Genomic DNA, 23,167 nt, shown 5'->3' with positions numbered 1-23,167 from the left:
CGCTGGAGCACAATTTCTGTTCTTATCCTGAAGCAAAGTTCTTAACCTGAAGCATTATTTCTGGGTTAGCGGAGTCTGTAACCTGAAGCATATGTAACCTGAAGCGTATGTAACCTGAGGTACTACTGTATTACATTTATCTCCCCTCCAAGGAGCTCAAGGTGGAGAACAACAAGAGCCTCCCCCCTCTCCGTCACAACAACCTTGTGAGGTAGGGCAGGCTGGAGACAATGACAGGCTCAAAGTCACCCAGAGGGCTCTATGGCTGTGTGGGGACAAAGCACAATAATACAGGCTCGCGCACCGCAGCTTCCGTCTTAGGCGCAATAATGGTTCATAGGATCGCAATGCAAGCCCCTCCCTTACCCTCTTGCGCGGTTTCCTCTCCGAATTCCTCTTACAACACCGCCGCCCCCCCCAAAAAAACCCCACTGTGAGGCAACGGGAAGCAGGTGACTTATCCCCTCACGCCCTGCTGCCATAGCAACGGGCTCAAAAAGCGCGCCAAGCTCCCACGGCGCTCGCGCACAATGCACCCCCCTCGACCCCCGCTAGTCAGCCCTGTGAGGGCGGAGCCGGAGTAGCTGCGGGCGGCAGAGGAGAGGGGGCGGGGGTAGTCGCGGGCCGCGCGTGCGCGCTGCGGAGAGCGTCGGTTTGTCTGGTTCCTATGACAACGGCGCCGGCTTGGAGGCCTCGGCCGCCCGGGACGAGATGAAGCTGAAGCGGTTCTTGCTGCGATATTACCCGCCGGGTGCGGAATGGGGCAGGGCAGGGCAGTGTGAAGGGTCAATGTTAAAGATGGGGAGCGGGGGAATGACGACGGGGAAGCCTTACGTGGGGCGGGCAAGCGTGGGCGATTGAAAGGAGGGGATGGTGGAGTCGGGGAAGAAAGGGTTAACATATATAACATATAACATGGAGCCCCGGAACCCATTTGCTCAGCAGGTCTGTTGAATGGAAAAGAAGCTCCGTTGCGTTCCGTCTTCAGTGAGAGCTTGTTCCGTAGTAGTGCTTCTAAAGAAGCAAGCAAGCAAGCAAAATCGATTAAGTGAGCACAGGATTGCAGCCTCGACCATGAAATGTGAAATAACAACAACAATAGAAACATAGTTTATCTGAGGTTGTGCAGAGTGCCTTTTCCTTAACTCTTAAGTAACCATGCCTACTCTTTTGGGGAAACTTTTTTCAAACATGTTCTTGTGCTTTTTAGAAATTAAATTAATAGTTAATGGGGAATCAAAGGCAAACGCAGGAAGGGTTTCAAAAAGAAAAGTCACTTGCAAGTGCTTAAAGATGGAACTTACCCCGTTGAAATGCACTTTTGTGTATGAGTCCCCCACACTGAAGATGTACCGGAATAATGCACAATGAGGGCCAGAGTGGTGTCATGGTTAAGAGTGCTAGTTTATTATATCCAGGTGCAAATCCCAACTCAGGCATTAAGCTTTCCAAGTGACTATCTCAGCCCAAACCTACCTTTTAGGGTTGTTGTGGGGATAAGATGGGTAAGAAAATCATGTTTGCTGCATTCAGTGTTGTGGAGAAATGATGCAATATAAATGTCATAAATAAAATAACTGGGCCCTATTTGTCTGACCCTTTCTATCTGTGACAGCTTTATCTTGTGGTTGCCTAGGATGACATTTAGATGGTTCTGATAGACAGTTACATTGACCACTCTGCTGAAGTCAGTGCATAGGCTTTTGACATTTAATAGTTGTGGAGTTTAAACTAAAAGTACCTTATGGTAACCAAGATAACTTTAGCATATGACAGGCAGTAGGAACACAAAGTACTTGGCTCATGGTTGTGCACCATGGGTAGATAAAAAGCCATAGCTGCTGTCAGCTGAAATGATTTATTACTTATGAATTGATGTATGAGGTGACTTGAAGTAAAGCTGCATTCTACTAAATCCCTAGTGTTACAAACATTTGTGTAATGTTGACAATTCAGCCATAAGCCAAATAATGGTATACTCTATATCATACTGTTTCCTATAGGGAACAACAGACTAATATCAAAGCATTAGTCTAATACAGAATCCACAAATTATTTGTAACTGGATTACCACAGAATGCAATAAAGGTAATGTGGCAGTCAGTTTGCTTCTATGTATATCTCAGTTGTTATATATATTAGACAGGGTGTCATATTTTGCAGATTTACTTTTATATTTGGAAGATCTCAAACTGGTAAATTAAGTTGGTGAAGTAGCTTCTGCTTTTCTATACTATCAGTTGTTTGGCCTATGATACTACAGTAACCTGAAAGTATCAGTCTTAGATGGCCATGACCATCTAAGGGCAAGCTTTGAATTCCCAGGTCAATTATTCAGACCAGCAAATAGCCATTTAAAGTGTTTGAGCCTTTGCCATGGACAAACACAAGTGGGCTTATGCAAGTTACTGTAACTCAACTGTAGCAGGAACCACACTGGTATTCCTAAAAGAAGCATTTCTGTTTCAGGGGCATCACATATTGCATCACTTAATTTTGTTGCTGGAAAACTGGATTCTTTTACTAACTAGAGTTTCTCCTGTGTTGTGTATAGTTACATGTACATGAATTGTATCTGTAACATCATTAGTGAGAGAGTTACAACTATCGCCCCCTATTTTACAAAGCCTTTAAATTTTTTATGTTTCATTCGCCTTAGCAAGGTTGGTCTACCTTTTTCTTTAAAAACAAAAACAAAACACTAGCAAAGCTTCCTCCTTCATCTACAGGAGCACTTCTGCTATTTCCTGGGCCGTTTTCCTGTTCTCATTTTTTATCTTGTGCCAGAGAATTCCATAAATTAATGATGTGGTGTTCTATTGGATGATCCAGAGTTCTGTGTGTATCATGAATAATTACATTGGTTATAAGAGTCAGTATTTATTTTTTCTATGTGAAGACTAGCTGAAGTTCAAAAGAGCTGCTTCAGTGACTGGGAATCCTTTGCACATAGAGGAACATCTGAGAAGATGTAGGATTGTGTGGGCTTGTACATGGACAGTGGAATTTTGGGCATTTCCCCTTTGAACAGGAAATCCTCAAGCCATATCACAACACCCTTCACATTTGAAAAGCAGCTTGTCATGTGGAATGGGGGTTGCCTTTGAAGACCATAAGTTCAAAGAGTCTTTAGCATACGCATCCAGTTTCACAGTTCTTTGGCCCCTGACCTGTGTCTTACCATGTGTCACTATAGAAAATGTCAAGATGTCTGCCTGATTCTGCTCCCTTATATGGTTTAAGTTAGATGTGTTGCTACTGAAATCAATAGGATTTTTTTTATCGAAGGGAAGGTCAGTGTGGTGTAGTGGTTAAGAGCGGTAGTCTCCTAATCTGGGGAACCGGGTTCGCGTCTCCGCTCCTCCACATGCAGCTGCTGGGTGACCTTGGGCCAGTCACACTTCTGTGAAGTCTCTCAGCCCCACTCACCTCACAGAGTGTTTGTTGTGGGGGAGGAAGGGAAAGGAGACTGTTAGCCGCTTTGAGACTCCTGAAGGGGAGTGAAAGGCGGGATATCAAATCCAAACTCTTCTTCTTCTTCTGTGTGCCATCAGAACCTAGCTTGACACTGAATTAATAATTGTCTTGTTTTGCTTCTTCAAAGGCATTATTTTGGAATATGTTCAAGGTGGGGAAGTGAAAACCAAATCTATAGATTTACTGGATCTCAGTGCTGCGTGAGTATTATATTTTGCTGGATATTGACACAGAACAACTTTACTGATATATACAAATCTGCTAAACAGCTAAGAAATGTATTGCAGTGTTTTTGGTCATATTGAATAAGACAATCATGCTGTCAAATCATCCTCTTCCAAGTACAGTCATTTAAGATTGAGGTGTTAGTGCCCAATCCTGTCTCCTATGGCATATCTAGCAATATGGCTGCTACTTTCAATGAAAACTTCATAGGGTTGAAAATTCAGGGGTGTGTGGTTTCCATTTCACAACTGATGAAGTTACAGCATTTTTGGAAAGGGCTGTAGCCTTTCAAGGAGAAGGTCCCAGGTTTAATCCCTGGCACCTCCGTGTGAGGTTGGGAGGGACTCTGTCTGAAACTCTGAAAACTTCTGCCAGTCAGCATAGAAAATACTGAGCTAGATGGATGAATGGTCTTACTCAGTGTAAGGCAGCTTCCTATGTTCTAAAACATAGTATTCCCACAATGGGATATATGTGAGTAACAAATATAAGATGCATTTCATGCCTTGTAAGAAGATCTCCAGCATTCATAAAGTGTATCTGAATTAGACATATAAAGATATATGTTGGCTTTGGTGTTCATATTTGTTGTAAACCTCTCTTGCACACCTCTTCCTTGATTACTTGGTGTGCACTGGCAGGAGCATGCAAAAGGCGTCTTTCAAAGCCACAATTAAGACTTGATCCTGGGAGCTTTCCTGGGCTAAATTGAATATGTCAAAGAAATGTTTCAGAAAACAGACATTGGGTTAGATTTAGATTAATTATGCTGAAGTCCCCTTGAAATAATTGGGATAAGGTTGTCATGATGGCTAGCTTTAAGTCCTATATTTATTTCAGTGGAACTAAAGCATTCAGTGGAACTGAACTTTCCATCTGGATCCAACTCAGCATCTTATATGTAATATACTTTTGCTAGCATACCTAACAAATGTAGTCCTTGAGCATGTCAGTGACCTGTATGGAAAACATACTGGCAAATTCAATTTGTTCAATGGATGTTATTCCTTAGTGGAATATACATCCTTCACCATTGAGGCTATCCTTACAGAAATCCTTCACAAACAGGATCTAGTTTTGTAAATTGTATATTTGTTCCCTATGATGCTGCTGTGCTTTTAACATACCAAAAGCTTTGAGATTATTTTTAGAATATTTATTTTTTTAGCTTAAAGAGAAATTTAATTCCTTACCTCCCATGACTAACCCTGAGAAACACAATGCCAAAGTAAACTTTTTAAGACTATGTGATATTTTTTGACAAATTAGCATGTTGTTTGAAATTAAAACAAAAAACAGGTATGAGTGCTGTCACTGAGGTTATTTAAATTCAAGCAACAGAATAGAGATGACCACTTGTTTTAAACCTGCATGAACAAGTCACTGTTGTTGTATAGTCGTTTAGTCATGTCCGACTCTTCGTGACCCCATGGACCAGAGCACGCCACTAGGAACAAATCACTAGGAAAGACCTAAACATACAGAATATTCAAAATTAATCACATTCAAGTAGAAAACATTAAAATTGTAAATAAAATGACTGAAAAATGGGAAACCTGTCTTATACTCAAAAGATGCAAGGCCTAACCTAAAAAAAAAACTTTTACAATTGGTGTGGATTATGTTAGTAGCTGACCCTGGACTTGGGTATTTCTAGGTGAACTCAGGAATTTCCAGTGGCTGTCTACTTTTTATTGGGGGGGGGGGCAAGAAATTTTGTATCTATCTTCCTGACTGATGTGTGTGTCAGAATATGAGAGCAACGCAGCTGCAAACTGATAGCTTGATTACATCACATGATGTCACTAGCTGTGGGAAAGAATGTTCCCGGAAGTTCACGGGCTTCTCAGAGCTTTGTGAAGAGTGTAATATGAAACCTTCCTGTTGCGTATGTAAAGGAAGTTTGACTCTCTTGCTAGAAGAAGTCTGAACTGATTGGACATGTTTTCTGTAGTGCTGTAAAGTCAGAAATAAACAAGATGTAAATAGACTCTCTGACTATCTCCTTTTCCCTCCTGGGATGCAAGAAGGGAGGGGGTGTGCATTTCCCACACTGGGAAATGTCGCCTATCAAAATCTCCCTGGTCTGTCCAGGATGTCAGCCAGAGGAAGATTACCGGTAAACAAGCTCCGAGACCAGCCACTCCGGAGGGGGCTTGTTTTCCAACAGTGTGCTCTGAGGCTTCTGTGACATAGTCCAATCCTCTATGTGTTTATTCAGAAGTAAGTCCCATAGAGTTCAATGTAAATAAATGTACATCTGTTTTTATGGAAAGAAAAGAAAAATACATCTGTGGAGACCCACAGGTACGCTGCCCCTATTCTGAAGGATAATCTCTGTGGTTGGCACATGGGAAAATATCAAAATGACTCCCCTTCCCCCTTTCATCCTGGTTGATAAAAGCAACAGAAGGATTTTATTTTCTCTTAACTTCAGGAGATGAAAATTGTATTTTAATATCTTTAAACATTATTCTACTTTAGTACAGATGTAGAAGCCTTAGTAGCAGATATAAGAAAGGCAGAACCTCTCATCACAGCATCACGTAAAGACCAGGTTGTACATTTAATACTGCGACTACAAGAGAAGCTAGGACAACAGGTGGACCACAAATTCTATCTTTTTAAGGTAAGAGCCATGAGACAATTTCTGATACTTGCTTTCAGTTATGTAAATACACAGAAACTAGAGGTTTTAAATGGCTGTTGGTTAAACTGTCCTGCTCTCAGATCATTGTGAGAGCTGGCAGAAATGGAGCCAAAACAGGGTTGCTGAGAAAGGAGATATCAGCCTGCTTATGCTGCATAAACAGATGTTTGCTGTAGACCCTCATACAATCCAGTGAGCATGCTCTGTAGCCATGGAATGTTATGGGAGGATAATAGAAACTAGGTTGTAGGGATGGAATGGAGTATTCTGGAGGAGGACAGGGCTGGCTGGCACGCTTTCAAGGATACACAGCAACATTTCATTGCAGATTTTAGTTGTTTATTTGAATATGGACTCTAAGGATCATGTTAGAGTATACTGAAGCAGTTTATGAGTGAGGAACGTAGTTATTTACATGTTGGTGATTCCTGTGTTTGGATAAGCAGGCCTGAGCTGGTTGTGTCCAACTTTGCCAGAGAATGCCAGTTAGCAATGTATTGTGGCTTGCCTCGAGTTCAATTTCTGCTGCTCCTGGCTGGCAGAAGAAGCAGGTTTATCAAGCTCCTAGTGGAACACCATGCATGAATATGGGCTGCATTCAGGTTGGTGCCTCTCAGGTTGTGCAGCCCTAGTCCACAGACTCTGTAAAGGCACAAGTAGAAGCAAGTGGTAACTTGTGAGTGGGGTGAAGGCAGTGATGTCCTCCCAGTGGTGACAATAAACTTATTGGGCCATTTCGGCTAGTTTGGAGCTCTTCCAGCCTCACTGCCATTGCCCTGATGACTACAGCACTGCCACTGCCTCTGCGTCCCATGAGCCTCTGCTCAGGGGAAATGTCATATGGAAGGCCAAGCCTGAGTGCAGTGGTTTGGGGCTTTTTACCTAATATTCTGTTCTGACAACAGATCACATGAATATATTAATTCTCACACAGTTCCAATTCTGTGACTGCACGTTGTTTTTAACTGTTTTTATAATGGGGTTTTAAATTGTTGCACCCCACCCTGAGACCTGCTGATGAAGGGCAGGTAATACATTTAATAACAACCACAACTCCTGTGGGTGGTAGAATTGGGGGTGTTTTGTCTGTTGTCAGTTTCAGTAGCTTTTCCACAAGCTGCAGTACCTTTTTCACCGTGCCAGATGGCAGTGTTGAGTTACCTAACCAGCAAGTTAATTGCTGCTGATTTTCAGAAAGAGGATTTCAGCCAGAGCCTAGCCCTCTCCAGGGAGCTCACTCATCACTCCCTTGGTTATCTCTGCTGAAAGAGACTGGCACTGGGAGCTGACCAATACATACAAGTAGCCGAGCATGTTGGAAAATAAGTTGCAGTGCTTGATGAACATATCCTTGCTGCATTATGTGGTTACGTGGCTGATTTACAATCAGCACAGGCTCTCTGAAAGCCTATATTTGTATGGCAGGGTGGGAGGGAAATCATAGGAAGACTATATGAAGGGATGGTCTCTGTGTAGAATAGCTGTGTGGAAAAAATTGATTTAAATATGAACCAGAGCTATTACTGATGTCCCTTCCTCATCTGCATTTGATGTCAAAGAGTGTGGATAGATCTCTTAAGAACAGCACACTACCTTCCATCTAGCAGCATGAGGTTTATCTACACATGAGGATCTTTGTCTCTTCTAGAGCGCCAGCTGACAGACAGTCTGTTGCTGAAATTTGGGGATATGATGGTTCTAAAGAACAGCACAACACTGAACTCAAGCTGTTAGTCAATGTTTGGGAGAGGCTTTCTTTTTTGCTGATTCTTTCATGGCCCCCCTTTTCCCCAAGCAGTGAAAAGTGATCTGTATCCTTTGGATAGCAATATAAGGCTGTTTTCTGCTTCAGAACAGGGTGCAGCTGCAGGGTGGGGTGGGGAATTGGTTGCGAAGGTTGAGCTGCTCCATGTTGCAGACCAGTAAAAAGCTGTTTGTGGAAAGATAGCGGTGAGTTTGACTGTTGATGAAAATATGTCAGATTAGGTACACTCACAAAACATCTCATGCATGCTTGAGAATATGTTCTGTCTTTCTACCCAGATCAACAGATCCAATGTTGGTGCAATCTGCTGTTGATAATATGTATAAGGAAGCGGTATCTCTCACATTCTCTCACTATTTGTGCTCGACTTTAAGAGTTTTTAAGTGCTTTCATACAGTTGGTCTCAGAAATAGTTTTTCTTTCTAGTCATTGTCTTAACACCAGCTCCTTGAATACTGGCTTATTTTTATTTTTGAAAAGGTGATTAGACTAATGTAATGTCATTGCAGTACTCCACACTTTCACATTGTTAATCTGACTGCTGTTTTGTTATTTAAAAAAAAAAAGTTGAATTCAGCTGGTTCATGACCCCACAGACAGGCTACAGTGGTGCCTCGCAAGACGAAAAGAATCCGTTCCGCGATTCTCTTTGTCTAGCAGTTTTTTCGTCTTGCGAAGCAAGCCCATTGACAGCTTAGCGGATTAGCGCTACAGCGGTCTAGCAGCTTCTAGCGATCAGCTGTTAAGCGGCTTAGCGGCTTAGGAAAAGGGGGGGGGAAAGCGAAAAAACCCCGCGGGGACTCGCAAGATCTTTTCGTCTTGTGAAGCAACCCCATAGGGAAATTCGTTTTGCGAAGCGCCTCCAAAATGGAAAACCCTTTCGTCTAGCGGGTTTTCCGTCTTGCGAGGCGTTCGTCTTGCGGGGCACCACTGTACTTCATAATTCCAAATCTATATCCCCTTTTGTTTTGTCAAAGTCAGGCATTGTAGATAAATCTTTTAAGAGTTATACAGTACCTTCCACTAATTCACCTAGAGGCATGGATCCAGTTCTGACAGTTGAGCTTTGAATATCTGAGTTTTTAATAGTATTGGGAGAAGGAATAATGGATATGTACCTGTATAGTTAATTACTCAAAGATTTGTTACAAGAAAGTTACAGAAAAAACTGACTTTACCTGAATTGTGACAAAGCAGGGATGAGGAATCCAGAGCCATCAGTGTGCTTCTTTCCTTTGTACAGCACGCTACATTCTAGCCATGTAATAACAACAGGTTTCTGTATCCACACATACATCTGTTAATCCTTCACCTAGGCAGACAAGAAGCAGTATCTCAGCGAGGCAAAGCACCCAAGGAGGCTACAGATCTGGGCTGTTGATCAGGGGAAGGGGTGAGGCCTGGTGAGAGTCCTGAGGGTGAGATAGAAAGGTCTGGAGGGCTGCATTTGGCCCCCCAGGTCTGAGCGTTCCCATCCTTGGTGCTGCTGGTAGTGATTTTCTTGTGCAGTAATAAAAACTGCACAAATCTATTGAGTATGAGGAATAACTAGGGGTATGCAAAGTGTAATTGGAAAGAGGACTAGTGTTGCTTCCACTTCATAGCACATTGCAGTTGCCAGCAACACCTCCTAAATGAAGACACAGAGTTGGTGTAAACCTATACCTTTCTTTGCAGTTTCCTGGGTAATAAAGTTTTTTTTGTTGGTGGTAGTGTTCCCAGCATAGTAGCAAGCTGTCGTAACATAACTTAATAGGAGTTTTAATGTGTCATGGATACAACATGCTGCTGTAGCATAAGGTTTTAATCCAAATGGGCCCAGTCTTTCCAAAGCACCACTGAGTTCAATAGGAATAAATGTATCCTTAAAACAACACTACTGAGATTAATGTGACTTAAAAGTGCTTAACTATAGTTTAGCCATTCCCATCAATTAAAATAATATTTAAATATTTAGATTTGTGAAGGCAAATACCTAGGAATGTAAAGAAAATTATATTACCTTTATTTTCTATTTCAGGTACTCCGGGCTCATATATTGCCACTGACTAATGTTGCCTTTAACAAATCAGGTTCTTGGTAAGTTTGGGTGTTTAAATTCAAACTATGCATGATCTACCAATGCTTATCTAAATATAAACTGAATACTGTATAGTATTTTACAGTCTATAATTTCCTCTGCTGAGATTCTGGTTCAAAAAAGGGTTACTAAGATAATTAGTAGGATTGGAAATGCCAAAATCCACCATATTTAGTTAACAATTCTTATTTTGTAAAAGAAAAAACAGCAAAATGACAGTGGAAAATGTAAGATAGCTCTTGTTTTGCCTCCCTCCCCTTGTATTAAATCCCCAGTTGTTCTCCTTATACTCTTCTTGTCTGGTCTTTGATCCTTCATCAAATCAACTGAGAAAAGTGAAAGGGGATGGGGAGCAGGGGAAATACGTAAATTACAACAAAAACCCAACATGTTTTTTAAAATATCATGAATTGAGAGGAACTTAGAAGCAGTAGAGTCAATTCACAAGTTGTATTTTTTCTGATCCCTCTGAGATGTTTTAGCAATGTAGTCAGCAGTGGCTTAAATTGTGGGGTGAGGAATAGGGAAGAAATGTTTCTTAAACCTTCCATTCTTCTTGTCCGCTCTAGTTTTATCACTGGAAGCTATGACAGAACATGCAAACTTTGGGACACTGCTTCAGGAGAAGAGTTACGTTCTCTGGAAGGACATAGGAATGTGGTCTATGCAATTGCTTTCAATAATCCGTATGGGTATGCAACTTTTCAGAATCTTTGATCTTTAAAGCCCTAGATGGCCTCAGCACATTATTTCTTTGGTACTCTACATCCAAATCATTTTAATTTTTCTCTGTAAATCGTTTTTTACTTTCCCCTTGTACTCTGTTTCATTCTTTAAAATTTAGTGACAAGATTGCGACTGGATCATTTGACAAGACCTGCAAATTATGGAGTGTAGACACAGGAAAGTGCTATTACACCTTTAGGGGACACACAGCAGAAATAGTGAGTACAGGAGCTTTGGAATAAACATCACTATATATAGAACAATCTAATTCTTAAAAACCACTTTAAAGTTAAGTGTTGTTTTCTCTGTTATTCTCAGTGAAACTATGCTAACAAGTGTCACAATACATGCTACTATTCTCAAAAAAATCTGGGACGATAATTTGTACCTACTTAAGTGAAGATATGGAGATGGAGCAGTGGTAGCTCCATGTTTGCTGTAACATATTTTTCCTGATTCTGTGGCATTATCATTACAAGGTAGAATGGGCTGCTTTATTACCGTAATCTTCCTCCACATGGTCTAATTGTGAGAGTAAAATTCCTTCCTGTACCCCAAGGAAAATATTCCAAGGATTCAAATGAGTGAATGTTTATTACCAGCTATGATCATATGGCTGTCATGTTTTATTTTACAGGCCTATAAACAGTCAATGGGGCAATGACTAGAAACAGTTACTGTCTCACTCTAACATATTGTGAATGTGACCAGTACCTAGGAGAATAGAAAACCCAAGAATTTCTAATAAAGGTTTTCCTTCTCTCTCTTTTTCTAACAGGTGTGCTTGTCATTTAATCTTCAAAGTACATTGGTTGCTACTGGAAGTATGGATACCACAGCTAAATTATGGGACATACAGACTGGAGAAGAAGTAGTCAGATTAACAGTGGGTTGCAGCTCTTATTAGTGATGACTTGGGTGTTTTTTTTGTGAAATTGCTATTAAAAGAGCAGTTCTTAATTAAAAGAGCAGTTCTTAATTATCATTTGCAAAATTCAGAGACGAGAATTTATGCAGAACTCTTAGCTTATGTAGCTAAATAATGCATTAAGCAAACATAAAGGAAGACTGAAAGCTGTGATACTAATTAAAAACCATTAAATCTTTAGTGCAGAGCAATCCTATGCATATTTATTTGGAAATCCTACTGTGTTCCGTGGGGCTTCCTCCCAGCTAAGTGTGAATAGGATTGCAGCCTAAATAACATACTTTTTCCAGATTCTGTGGCTTTACTACTACAAGGTAGAATGACCTGCTTTATTAATTAAAATGGACTGGTAATATTCTTTGAAACCTCTCCTGCACTCAAAGGCACTATATAATTGCTTTCAGATCTATTATTACCTGGGATTACAAATAAAGGGGTTATAATATACCCTGTAAGATTGAAGAGAGCTCTCTTAATAATATCACAAATACATGTAGACAGGTATTGCTATTTGCTGCTTTACAGTTTTTAAAAACTTGCACAAACTTTGGATAATAGTGTATTTCTATCACTGCAATATACTCAATTTTTAAAATTTCATTTTTCTTCTGCCTTTCCTTCAAGGAGGTCAGGGAAATATTTAAAAATATATAACAACTGTGTAAGGTAGGCTAGTGTTGAGACAGTAACTGACCCAGGGTCACTGAGTGAGATTCATGATTTGAATGTGACGATTTGAACCCAGATATCAGTGTTATTTAATTAACCTTCCCACAAAGAAATCAGAATGAATGCTCAGTATAATAGCTGACTGTCTAACCTCCATGAAAGCAACTGAGACTGAATGCTCAATAAGCAGCTTGTCTAGAAGTGACCCAGGACCTTACATTACATGATACTTTGCCCATCCAGACTGGGATTTTCTATGTTCTTTTTTGAATCTTTGGGGGGGAAAGGTTTTTTGAATAAAACATAAAGTTGTATGTTTACAGACAACTGGGAGGATTTTTTTTTCAGGATCGCTTTCCATAAAATAATAGTAACAAAGAAAACAAAACACAGAATCATTAAAGTTTGTACATCTTTATAAATCCTAGATCAGGCATAGGCAAACTCGGCCCTCCAGATGTTTTGGGACTACAACTCCCATCATCCCTAGCTAACAGGACCAGCGGTCAAGGATGATGGGAGTTGTAGTCCCAAAACATCTGGAGGGCCGAGTTTGCCTATGCCTGTCCTAGATTATTTCTACATAAAGATCTTTGTTTAAACTTTAAACCTTCTTTTTATAACTTCAGGGGCACTCTGCAGAGATTATTGCATTATCATTTAATACTACAGGAGACAGAATCATCACCGGTTCTTTTGACCATACAGTTGCAGTGTGGGATGTTGGCACGGGCAGGTACTATTTTAAATCTTGTTTTATTTCATGCTTTACAGAACTCTTAAAATAGTTCTATACAGGCTCTAAGAGTTGTTCAAATTATAAATCTGCCTTTATTTGTTCGTATTTAATACATTTCAAGCAACAATAAGCTTCTAGAAACCAGGAAGATGAAAATTAGGCATATTGCTTCTCTGCGATTCTTCCTACCAACAGTTCAAAGCTCCATCTGCCAGAGAGCTAAGATAATAGTTCTCTGTGTTGCCAAGTTATGTAGGATATTATAGCAGAGCAGTGGAGGATATATATTGTGATATTAATCTTAGACCTTTGTTTCTTCCCCTGGGAGGCTTGCACTGAATAATCATGACATGAGCTTTCTTATATTGAATTAGACCAATGGTCCATCAAATGGGAAACTATGGGCGTATTCAATATCATGAAACTAATGCATCTGAATAACATTTTGTCAAACTGATACAGTGGAAACAATAAAAGCCTTATGATGATCAGTAATAACTTATATGAGCCCGGAATAACATTCATTTCCCATCTTAAGTTATCGTTGAAGGGTCAATATAATTATAAATACATGATATGAATTAAATAGTGTAATTGGTTTGGGAACATTAATGTAATTTTTTTAAAAATTACCACAAGCAAATAGGAATTTCCCTCCCTTCAGAATATTTGCTTTTATGATGTTTTCATTTGGTGCGACCATTAATTAAGGTGTCTCTATGTTACTCAATCCCAGCTCCTGCCAACCTAGTAGTTCGAAAGCACGTCAAAGTGCGAGTAGATAAATAGGTACTGCTCCGGCAGGAAGGTAAACAGCATTTCTGTGCGCTGCTCTGGTTCACCAGAAGCGGCTTAGTCATGCTGGCCACATGACCCGGAAGCTGTCTGTGGACAAACGCCGGCTCCCTCGGCCTGTAAAGCGAGATGAGCGCTGCAACCTCAGAGTCATTCGCAACTGAACTTAACAGTCAGGGGTCCCTTTACCCTTTACCTTTATGTGCAGTCTAAGAAGGACCACAAGTTACACTTATTATATAAGGGAACACCCATGAATGGTTGTATAGGTTATAAAGCACTGAACCATAGGAAACACATGAATACACATGTTAAAGATTGATTGTGTACACACACAAACACAAAAACATGGATGCATGAGAGAGTGGTATGACTGCAGTGGTATTCATTAATCGTTTCTTGAATTGCAGTGATGACTATTCTGTGACCCCAAAAACACACTGATTTACATTCTCTGCAGTATACATACTCATTAAGGTTTTCTAGGGTTTAACCTATAGGATCTAAAATGGTCATTGACAACTAATTTTCACACTTTCTTCAAAGTGAAATATATATTAGCCTGCCCTCAGTGGGTCCGGTAGATGGAACTGCCCACCTGTGCATCACCTGGCATCAGGTGAAGCATTTTTCTTTGCCCATGTGGCTTCAAAACTCTCTTTAATGTATTTATATAGAGAACAATATAGCGGGCTATAAAACCAGCACCCTAGAGTTCTTTTGTGCTGTAGCAACAGGTTGGCATCTGTCTGTCTCGGAGACAAAGGAGAAGTGTACTATTGGGGGTGGTCAGTTTGTTGGAAGGTTGCAGCGCCTGCTGTAGCTGTAGGAACAGGAGAGACCCGTTTTTGTTGAAGGCGTCTGGTTGTGCTGATGCAGATGCACCACCTTGTTTTTTCTCTCTGCACTCCTCCCAGCAGTCATTCCTCCTCTGCTCACTGCTATGGATACCCAACCTCAGTGTCTGTCTCATCATCTGCCAGGAGTTCCCACACAGCGGAGCTGATGCTGTCACTCTTCATGTCACATTTGAAGACATCTTTGTAACACAGAATTGGTCTGCCAACAAGAGTGAACTATTATTGCCCTGTGACTTTATATGTTCTGCCTGTGTAATTGTCCACTCTTGATTATCTATGAGATAACCAGTAATACTTGAATTAGACTTTTTGCCTTGTTGTGCAGCTGAATTGTATCTAGGTTGAAAAATACTATTTCTAAACATGCAGTGGACAGGTGCTAGGGAGTCATAACCAGCTGAGACTCCCAGATGTGTACCCACCATGTGTCCTTGTGTATTATATGGGTACAAATGTGCACTGGATAATTTTCTGATGCTAATTCTAATTACAGTAGTTGGCATCAGAAAATTTCTAGTTTGCATTGGAAAATCCTCCGATGCCCTAGAGAGTGATCTAATTTAGCATGTTTATTTTACTTGTGTTTAGTAACCATATGCAAAGCTTTGAAACTGTCAACTGCCTAATATTGTATTTGCAGTTGGCATGCAATCACTTACAAACATTTTTGTGTGCTTATGTGTGGAAAGATTAAGCACTGGAAAAATTTCCTTAACAATTTCCACAGAAAATTGTGTTAATCAGATCTGAGGCTTCTGAAGATTTACGTAGACTTGCACGTGTAGGTCATATTGTAATACAAAGGCTGCAATCCTATGTATATTTATTTGGGAGCACAGCTCATTGAACTGTGACTTGGACTTGCCGATCAGAAGGTCAGCGGTTCGAATCCCTGCGACGGGGTGAGCTCCTGTTGCTCAGTCCCTGCTCCTGCCAACCTAGCAGTTCGAAAGCACGTCAAAGTGCAAGTAGGAAGGTAAACGGCGTTTCCGTGTGCTGCACTGGTTCGCCAGAAGCGGCTTAGTCATGCTGGTCTCATTATCGGCTCCCTCGCCCAATAAAGCGAGATGAGCGCCGCAACCCCAGAGTCGGCCACGACTGGACCTAATGGTCAGGGGTCCCTTTACCTTTAAGCATGCATAGGATTGCACTGCAAATGACTGGGGAAACATTAAAGATTTAACCTGTAGCATTTTGTCTATTTCTTTTTATAGATGCCCTTTGCATAATACATTTATATTTGAATCAAGCATATAATATGTTTTTTATTCTCTCCTGGTAGGAGGATGCATACTTTAATAGGCCATCGTGCAGAAATAAGTAGTGCACAGTTCAACTGGGACTGCACTCTTATAATCACTGGATCAATGGACAAAACATGCATGGTAAGATACTTGGATCCCTATTAACCTGATTTATTGCTGTCAGTAGTATACGAAAAATAATCATAGTATTGACTAACCCATACATTTGTAAGTCTGAATCCAGGAATACATTCTTCTTGGCCTGCATGAAGGCATGTGGGGAAAATTAGCTTTCCCCCAGAGCAGGTACAGAATAAAGGTGTAGGTTTACTCTTACATCTCTTTAAAATAATAGACAAAGGGCATATACACACTGCCTGATAATATGCATTCAGTGCTGGTTGCAGAAAACCAGAATATTTCATTTGGAGCAAAAACAAAATTAGTTAAATGTGATCCACTTTGCCTAAACCAAAACGATCTCAACTCACCAGGCTCTTAGCAGGATTCCTTGTTCACAAGTAGGCCTTTCTTCCTTGAAGCCTTCCTCTCAAACTCTCCAGAATCTCTGCGTATCACCTGAGATCTGCTTGGTGAACCCACCTCTTGGCTATCCACCTGCTTATATAGCTTCTCCCTGTCATTTGATCCCTCCAGATCTGGGCTGCAGGAACAAGGAAGCTGGGAGCTTTTAATTTTCCCACCCCTAGAGACAGGTGTGCAGTTAGTCACATCAGCAATGGTGGACCCTATGCCTTGATAGTTTATTAGTCCTGGGGCACTAGCTAAGACTCCACATTAACCCCAAATGAGCAGACAGGTAAAAAGATGCATTCCCATTTTATAGACAAACAGTCCAGGACAGTAAAGTCCAATTCCTTTACATTCTGTCTTTCTAAAAAAACCCCCAAAGCTTATCTCTAAAAATGCCCCACCAGTTCATTTGCAATATCACACTTCAAAAGAAAGAAATACAGAAAATAAGAGGAACACTATAGGCTAGCCTGGTTTAGGGAAGAAACACCAACATTTATTGACTTCTGGGGAGTTCTTTTTTCTTTTCTTTTCTAGCCTTTATTGGCATAAGAGTTGAATCTGTGAATAAGCTGCTAGCATGGAAATCAATTCCAGGAGATATCTGGCTTGTGCTGGTAACACGTCAAGCAAAATATTTGTTAACCTTGCTTTCTGCCAAATCTGTGTGCTCATATGAAAGAACGAATAGTGATTGACTAGCTACACAGGCCGCAAGCCATTCAGTCAAATAAATAAAGAAGCTGATTTGGGTTCCCTGTCATTATTTGCCTGCAATTTTGTTTTCTGTCCACATTGCAGTTGTGGAACGCGCTGACTGGCAAGCGTGTGGCAACATTAACAGGCCATGACGATGAAGTATTAGACGTTTGCTTTGATTACACTGGCCAGCGTATTGCAACTGCCTCAGCTGATGGTAGGTGAAATTGTTTTTTTTATTAAAATGTCTTCATCCCGTGTCAGCTGATTTGAAGAGCATCTCTTGAGGGGTAACATGGCAACTCCCAGTAGCTCCTTCTGTGCATCATGGATGACTCCACGTGAGGGCAAAGAAAGAATCCTCTAAGAGAGGAACTCTGGTGAGGTGAATGCTTGTTCTGGAAACTGGCTAAGTTTTTAAATACAGCCAATCTTGTGGAAAACCTCTATAATAACACCAAGGAATGATTATATCCATATAGTGAGCCATTTTTTATGTGTTATGTGATGTGCTCTTTGGCAGCTTTCTCACAGGGCTGTGATATTTAACTCAGTCTTCTGCCCCAAGCTATCTCATATATCGGATCTGTCTAATGAATCTAGAAGCTTCCAAACCATTTTCGTATGAGTGCCGCCTTCTCATAAGACCATGCAATTTTAACCTGCTTTCAGTGACCACCACAGAACATCAAAAGTTTATAGTGAAAGAGTATGCATAGCAATGGTAGCTACTCCCATATAGGGACTGGGACAAATTCAATTCAGTTTACATTTCAAGGCAAACCCACCTAATTTGTACTTTCCCAAACAATACAAGTATGTAAACACAACCATCTTTCAAAATTTGAACTCTGAATTTTGCAGTGCAGATGTCCAACCAAAATGCATATACTAAAGTGTACATATAAAAACATATTTTGTTGAAAATAATATTATGTTATATTAGTGAATATATTTTTGCAAAAATGCATTATATTAGGGGAAATTTTATACAAAAATGTGTATATTAGGATATATTTGGAAAGGCTGATGAATTTTCATGAGAACTTTAAAAAAATCTGCCAACTGATACTGAAACATTGAGAACTGTACTTAAGATTTGAAAAATGAGAAACTTAAGGGAAACCAAAATTGACAGATTCACCCATCCCTACTCTAAATCAGTGGGCTTTGAGTTGCAGCCAGTCATTTCTAACATTTGCCTTCTCTGGTTCCTGACAAAATTGCAGATGTGTTTAAGCACAACAGGTAAATGCCTATACTAAACTCATGATTGTTTTGTTTGTTTTCTACTGAAGGATCAGCAAGAGTTTATGATGCAGAAACAAAAAAATGTATATCAAAACTTGAAGGCCACGGAGGAGAAATTTCAAAGGTGACTGTTGTTTTATTTCTCTGTACTGCTGGTAAAAAAATTGAGAATATTTGCATAAATGTATATATATATGTTAAAGACAGATGCTTAAGTTGTTCTTAAATCCATACTGCATGAGCAAGATGAAGGCAGCCCATACATATGTTTCCTGATTTATGGCAGTGTTGTTGGCTAGATACTCTGTTTTGTCATTTAAATTTTGGAGAGCAGTGACAGGTTCAGTATCTGTTTGGATGATTAAAGGAAATATTAGTGTCTGTGTGATGAAATTTGGCAGCACTGTGATATGATGAATCTAATATAGCAAGGATAAAATTATATTTGCAGATTAAAATTTCCAATTTCTTTTTTAGTTCCAAAAGCTTCAAGAGTAGTAGTAATTATAGTTATTTTACATAAAATAAATAAACATTGTAGATTCAATAAGAAAGGAAGAATTGCTACTGATTCTATAACTTTTTTAAAAAGCAGAAAGCTATTCAAATAGAATACAAAACAATTTCCATGTAAGGTTTTGGAATGCCTGTCTTTGGATTTTCCTTCCTTCTTTTTAAAGTTATTTCTATGACATCCCACAATTTTATATGTACTTCATTAATGTTGCCCATTTGTTGTGCACATATGAAATGACAAATGTCACGATTCAGCTATCAGATGTGCCCCTAAATTGAGAGGCAGAAATAGGTAGAGGTTAAAGGACTGCTTTCAAGAATCGGTTCATGTGGCTCATGAATCTATGCACTAAAGAGATGCACTAAGGCCTTTGGAGGCCTGCAAGGAACCTCCAGAGTAACATTTAGATTTAAACTGACCTATTTGGTAAAGGAGAGAAAAGGGCAGAAATTATTGAATAAAGGTGCAGGTGGATGAGAAAGAATTTTAAATTTTTGGAATGTTTATTTCAAACATGAGGCTAGTCGCTAATTGAATATTAATGTCACAATGATATTTGGCTACTGAACTCCTCATTGCATATGTGACTAGTTAACTGTAATTCATTATTCTCTCCATTGCTCACCTGGTGCCTTCGCAGCATATCTTTAGGCTCCAAGCAAAATCATTCTCTATAACCAGACCTTTGGCTGAATATTCTATGGCCTTTTAAATGTGTTTGTGGGACGGGGGTTCTTGGTTTGTTTTTGTTTCTGTTTTTATCATGTATTTTGTGTTTTTATCTAGTATTTTTGTGTTGTGAACTGTCCTGTGATTTTCAGATGAAGGGTGGAATACAAATTTGACAAATAAATCCTAAATAATCCCAGAGTTATTATCTTGAGGTGGCAATTCCTTCCTACCTGAGCAAGCTCCTTGATTACTGTCTTGGATCACTTTAAGTCATTGTGCTGGCTTGTGGAACTGAGAATAACAATAGCAATTCTGCTGTTGTTTCTTTGGGAATGTTTCATAAGTTACTATTTAGTTCTCAGAAATGTAATCCCAAATATAAAATATGGTATAGCATTATAATTTTTGAAAGGCTCGTGTTTAGCATTAAAACCACAGTTTATTCACAGAAGCCACCCATGATTGAGCCACTTTGTGAATATTTGTCTACTTGGAATCAAGTACTTCACAGTGTTTCACAGGATAAAGTATTTCACAGGATAATGTGTGACATGACCCTTGTTTTAAGATGAAAGGCAGAAAAGCTCCTTGCTTTGGAGGGTTTATTATTGACCAGCCCTCTCCAGCCTCTGAATCTACCCATGTAGATAGAAACGAAGACAGAATATATTCAGGGGTTGTTGTCCCAGACACTGCAAACCTGCGTGAACCATGGTGGACAAGCTTTAAGATTAGTAATGCCACTTCCTTGGCTCTTTAAAAAATAATTCTTGTTTCTTTGTTTTTAAAAGATCTGTTTCAATCCTCAAGGGAGTCGCATTCTTACAGCCAGCTCAGATAAAACAGCTCGGCTTTGGGAGCCTCAGACAGGACAATGCATTCAAATACTAGAAGGCCACACTGATGAAATATTTTCGTGTGCTTTCAATTACAAGGGCAATATAATCATTACAGGTAACTAACAGCTATATTGAAAATTGTCCTTCTACTTGTTTATGCTAAAGTGATGTCAAATAAGGACAGTTTCCTGGTTTCTGTTGTCATACCTCATTCAGTCCAATTCCGTTGAAAACTTGGATCAAACAGTTATTTCTGTAGCATATTGCTTTTACACACTAGTTGAATTGTTTCAAAACGGTGTGCTGGCCTAGAGAAGTTGGTTAAGTAAGTAGAGTGGGGTGGGGGAATGGGACAGCCATTGAACAAGAAGTTTCAACAAACAGATATGGTTCCACTTTTTAAAATTTCACTGGGAGGATGCATTAAGGCAACCTGCAAATTTGAACAGCTAAATACATTTTCCTGTGCTATATACATTTTATTTGCTAGTATCTCATTGATTCCAGTGGTGCTTTCCTCTTTCATCAGTGGAGGTGTTTTTACAACATTGCAATAAGCGGGGAATGGGGCATAGCAGCATTACTAAGGCAATTGTAACCCTAGAGCCAAATTTAAGAAGCCTTTTCTACAGCATTTCAACACAACTAGTTCAGAATTTGTTCAAAAGTTAGGTTGGCAATTCTTAGATGCTGGCCTCGTATTCACTGGAAGATACTGATATGTAGGTTGCAATCTGTGTTGGCACCTTTTTCCTGATAGAAGCTCTATGCCTTTAACAACAGCATTGCAGACAAATATTCATGGGATGCACAGAGATTTAGTGATGAGAAAAGGTGCACCTTTTGAATGTATGCCTGTTGGGTTCCTATTAAAAGCCCAGAACACATGAAACTGCCTTATGCTCAGTAGTTCTGTCTTTTCTAAAACTAAGTGCCTCTCCAAGATCTCAAGCATGGAAATTTCTCAGTCTTCCTACCTGAGAATTTTTTTGATCTAGAGATATTTGGGCTTCAACTTGGGATGTTCTATGTACAAAGCATGTGTTCTATTCCTGTGCAGTTGACTCATTCTTTCAAAGGAGAGAAGTTTGCAAAGTGTCATTTGCTAAACTCTAATTCATTCAACTGCGTCAGAGTTGGAAGACAAGATTGCCAATGAACGAGGGGTGTATTTGAAATATCTCCTGCCCCAAATAACAGGAAGCTGTAGTTTTATATTATAGATATATGAATGACATTTGAAATGTTAATCTGTTACTTTTCTTTCTAGGTAGCAAGGATAATACATGTAGGATATGGCGCTAATTGAGGACAATCTGTGACCCGACTTCCCAGTGGCTTTTATATGAGGAGCTTATTATACAGGCAATAACTACTAAGCCCTTCAAAAACCTGTTTTCTGTTTTTGCCTTTTTAAAAATGTTACTGAAGTAGACTTATTTCCTGGACTCATGAAATTAGCAATGTTAGCTAGTTATGTGATAGGTTCTACTCTAATAGCATTGATATATGTGTTAGTGACTTAGTTGCGACAAGTGGCATTGTTTTCTTTGTAATGGTTTTTAGGCCAGTTGGGTGGGGAAAAGGGGGGGGGAGCACCGTGATCCTATTAGCAATTCATTGCCTTACTTGAATGCCTCTCCATTTGGTTGGATAATTTTTACTATGCTTAATTTTTATTTAATAAAAATATTTAAAACACTATAAAAGTCCAGCTCTTTATGTAGTATTAACAGTTGAGCATATATTAAAACTGTCTATTCAAGTATTGTCTGAAACCTCTGAAGAAAGTGCTTATTAAAACTTTTTTTTAAAAAAAAAATTAAAAGCTGCCATATAGCTCTACATTTACTCATCATTTTTTTTAAAAAAACAACTTATTACATATTGGACTTATAGTCTCTTCCATCTTGAAGCCTTAGAGTGACCAACAATATATTAAAAAACCGTATCTGAAATGCAATATTAAGCTTCAGCGTAAATCACTTAGTTCCTAAACTTCAGGCCACACACTAAGAAGCAGCATAATGGATGGTAGTGGGTATGCACCAAACATTTGGTAAATGTTTTTCTCAACTGCTACATAAGATGCTTCACTTTTTAACCTTTTCCTTTGTGCTATATGAATAAAAATATTATATATTATCTAGGTTCTGGAGTGTAAAACACTGCATGGGTTCATGCATTTAGCTTGGGAGTGGTACTATTGTGTCATGGTGGGGAAGTTGCAAAAGTCCTACCCCTCCCTTTTGAACTGAGTGTCGAATCTCAAGCCTGGCTCATGTGATCTGCCACTTTGAGCAGGAATGGTTACATGAAAATTGGGTCTCAATAAGAGGTCTGTCTGACCCACACTGGAGAAGTAGCTTGCACCATAGAGGAGAGGGGCTCACACCTTTTAAATCAAGCCTTTGCGAATGTATGAACCATGATTTGTTGATGTTTAGTTCACAGCTTTTCATCCTGTTGTTTCACATCCATTTTCTTTTTTTCTCCA

General features: G+C 39.6%; 2 protein-coding genes across 2 annotated transcripts in view; one reads left to right on the top strand and one right to left on the bottom strand.

Annotated features, from left to right (window-relative positions):
* Positions 1–608, bottom strand: part of SLC19A3 (solute carrier family 19 member 3) — a 36,029-nt gene extending 35,421 nt beyond the window's left edge. The window contains exon 1 of the mRNA XM_081910476.1: positions 367–608. The gene's annotated coding sequence lies outside the window, so the exon portion shown is untranslated. The remainder of the gene's footprint in view (positions 1–366) is intronic.
* Positions 588–22,109, top strand: DAW1 (dynein assembly factor with WD repeats 1). Its single transcript, XM_081910589.1, has 13 exons — positions 588–751; positions 3,605–3,677; positions 6,187–6,331; positions 10,138–10,196; positions 10,767–10,889; positions 11,042–11,141; positions 11,702–11,809; positions 13,150–13,256; positions 16,197–16,299; positions 17,494–17,608; positions 18,690–18,766; positions 20,623–20,785; positions 21,941–22,109. The coding sequence occupies exons 1-13, from the start codon at positions 712–714 to the stop codon at positions 21,973–21,975; spliced, it is 1,248 nt and encodes a 415-aa protein (XP_081766715.1). The 5' UTR covers positions 588–711; the 3' UTR covers positions 21,976–22,109.
* The last annotated feature ends 1,058 nt before the right edge of the window (positions 22,110–23,167 follow it).

Source organism: Podarcis melisellensis (assembly GCF_964234715.1).
Source record: "Podarcis melisellensis genome assembly, chromosome: 5".
Lineage (NCBI taxonomy): Eukaryota > Metazoa > Chordata > Lepidosauria > Squamata > Lacertidae > Podarcis > Podarcis melisellensis.
This window is presented reverse-complemented; position numbering and strand designations above follow the sequence as displayed.

What these genes read in the sequence shown, in the direction of transcription:
- DAW1 (XM_081910589.1), top strand. Translation starts at nt 712, where the DNA reads ATGAAGCTGAAGCGGTTCTTGCTGCGATATTACCCGCCGG. An exon ending in TTTAACAAATCAGGTTCTTG is followed by an intron (nt 10,197 to 10,766) that starts GTAAGTTTGGGT and finishes TGTCCGCTCTAG; the next exon opens with TTTTATCACTGGAAGCTATG. An exon ending in TGGGATGTTGGCACGGGCAG is followed by an intron (nt 13,257 to 16,196) that starts GTACTATTTTAA and finishes CTCTCCTGGTAG; the next exon opens with GAGGATGCATACTTTAATAG.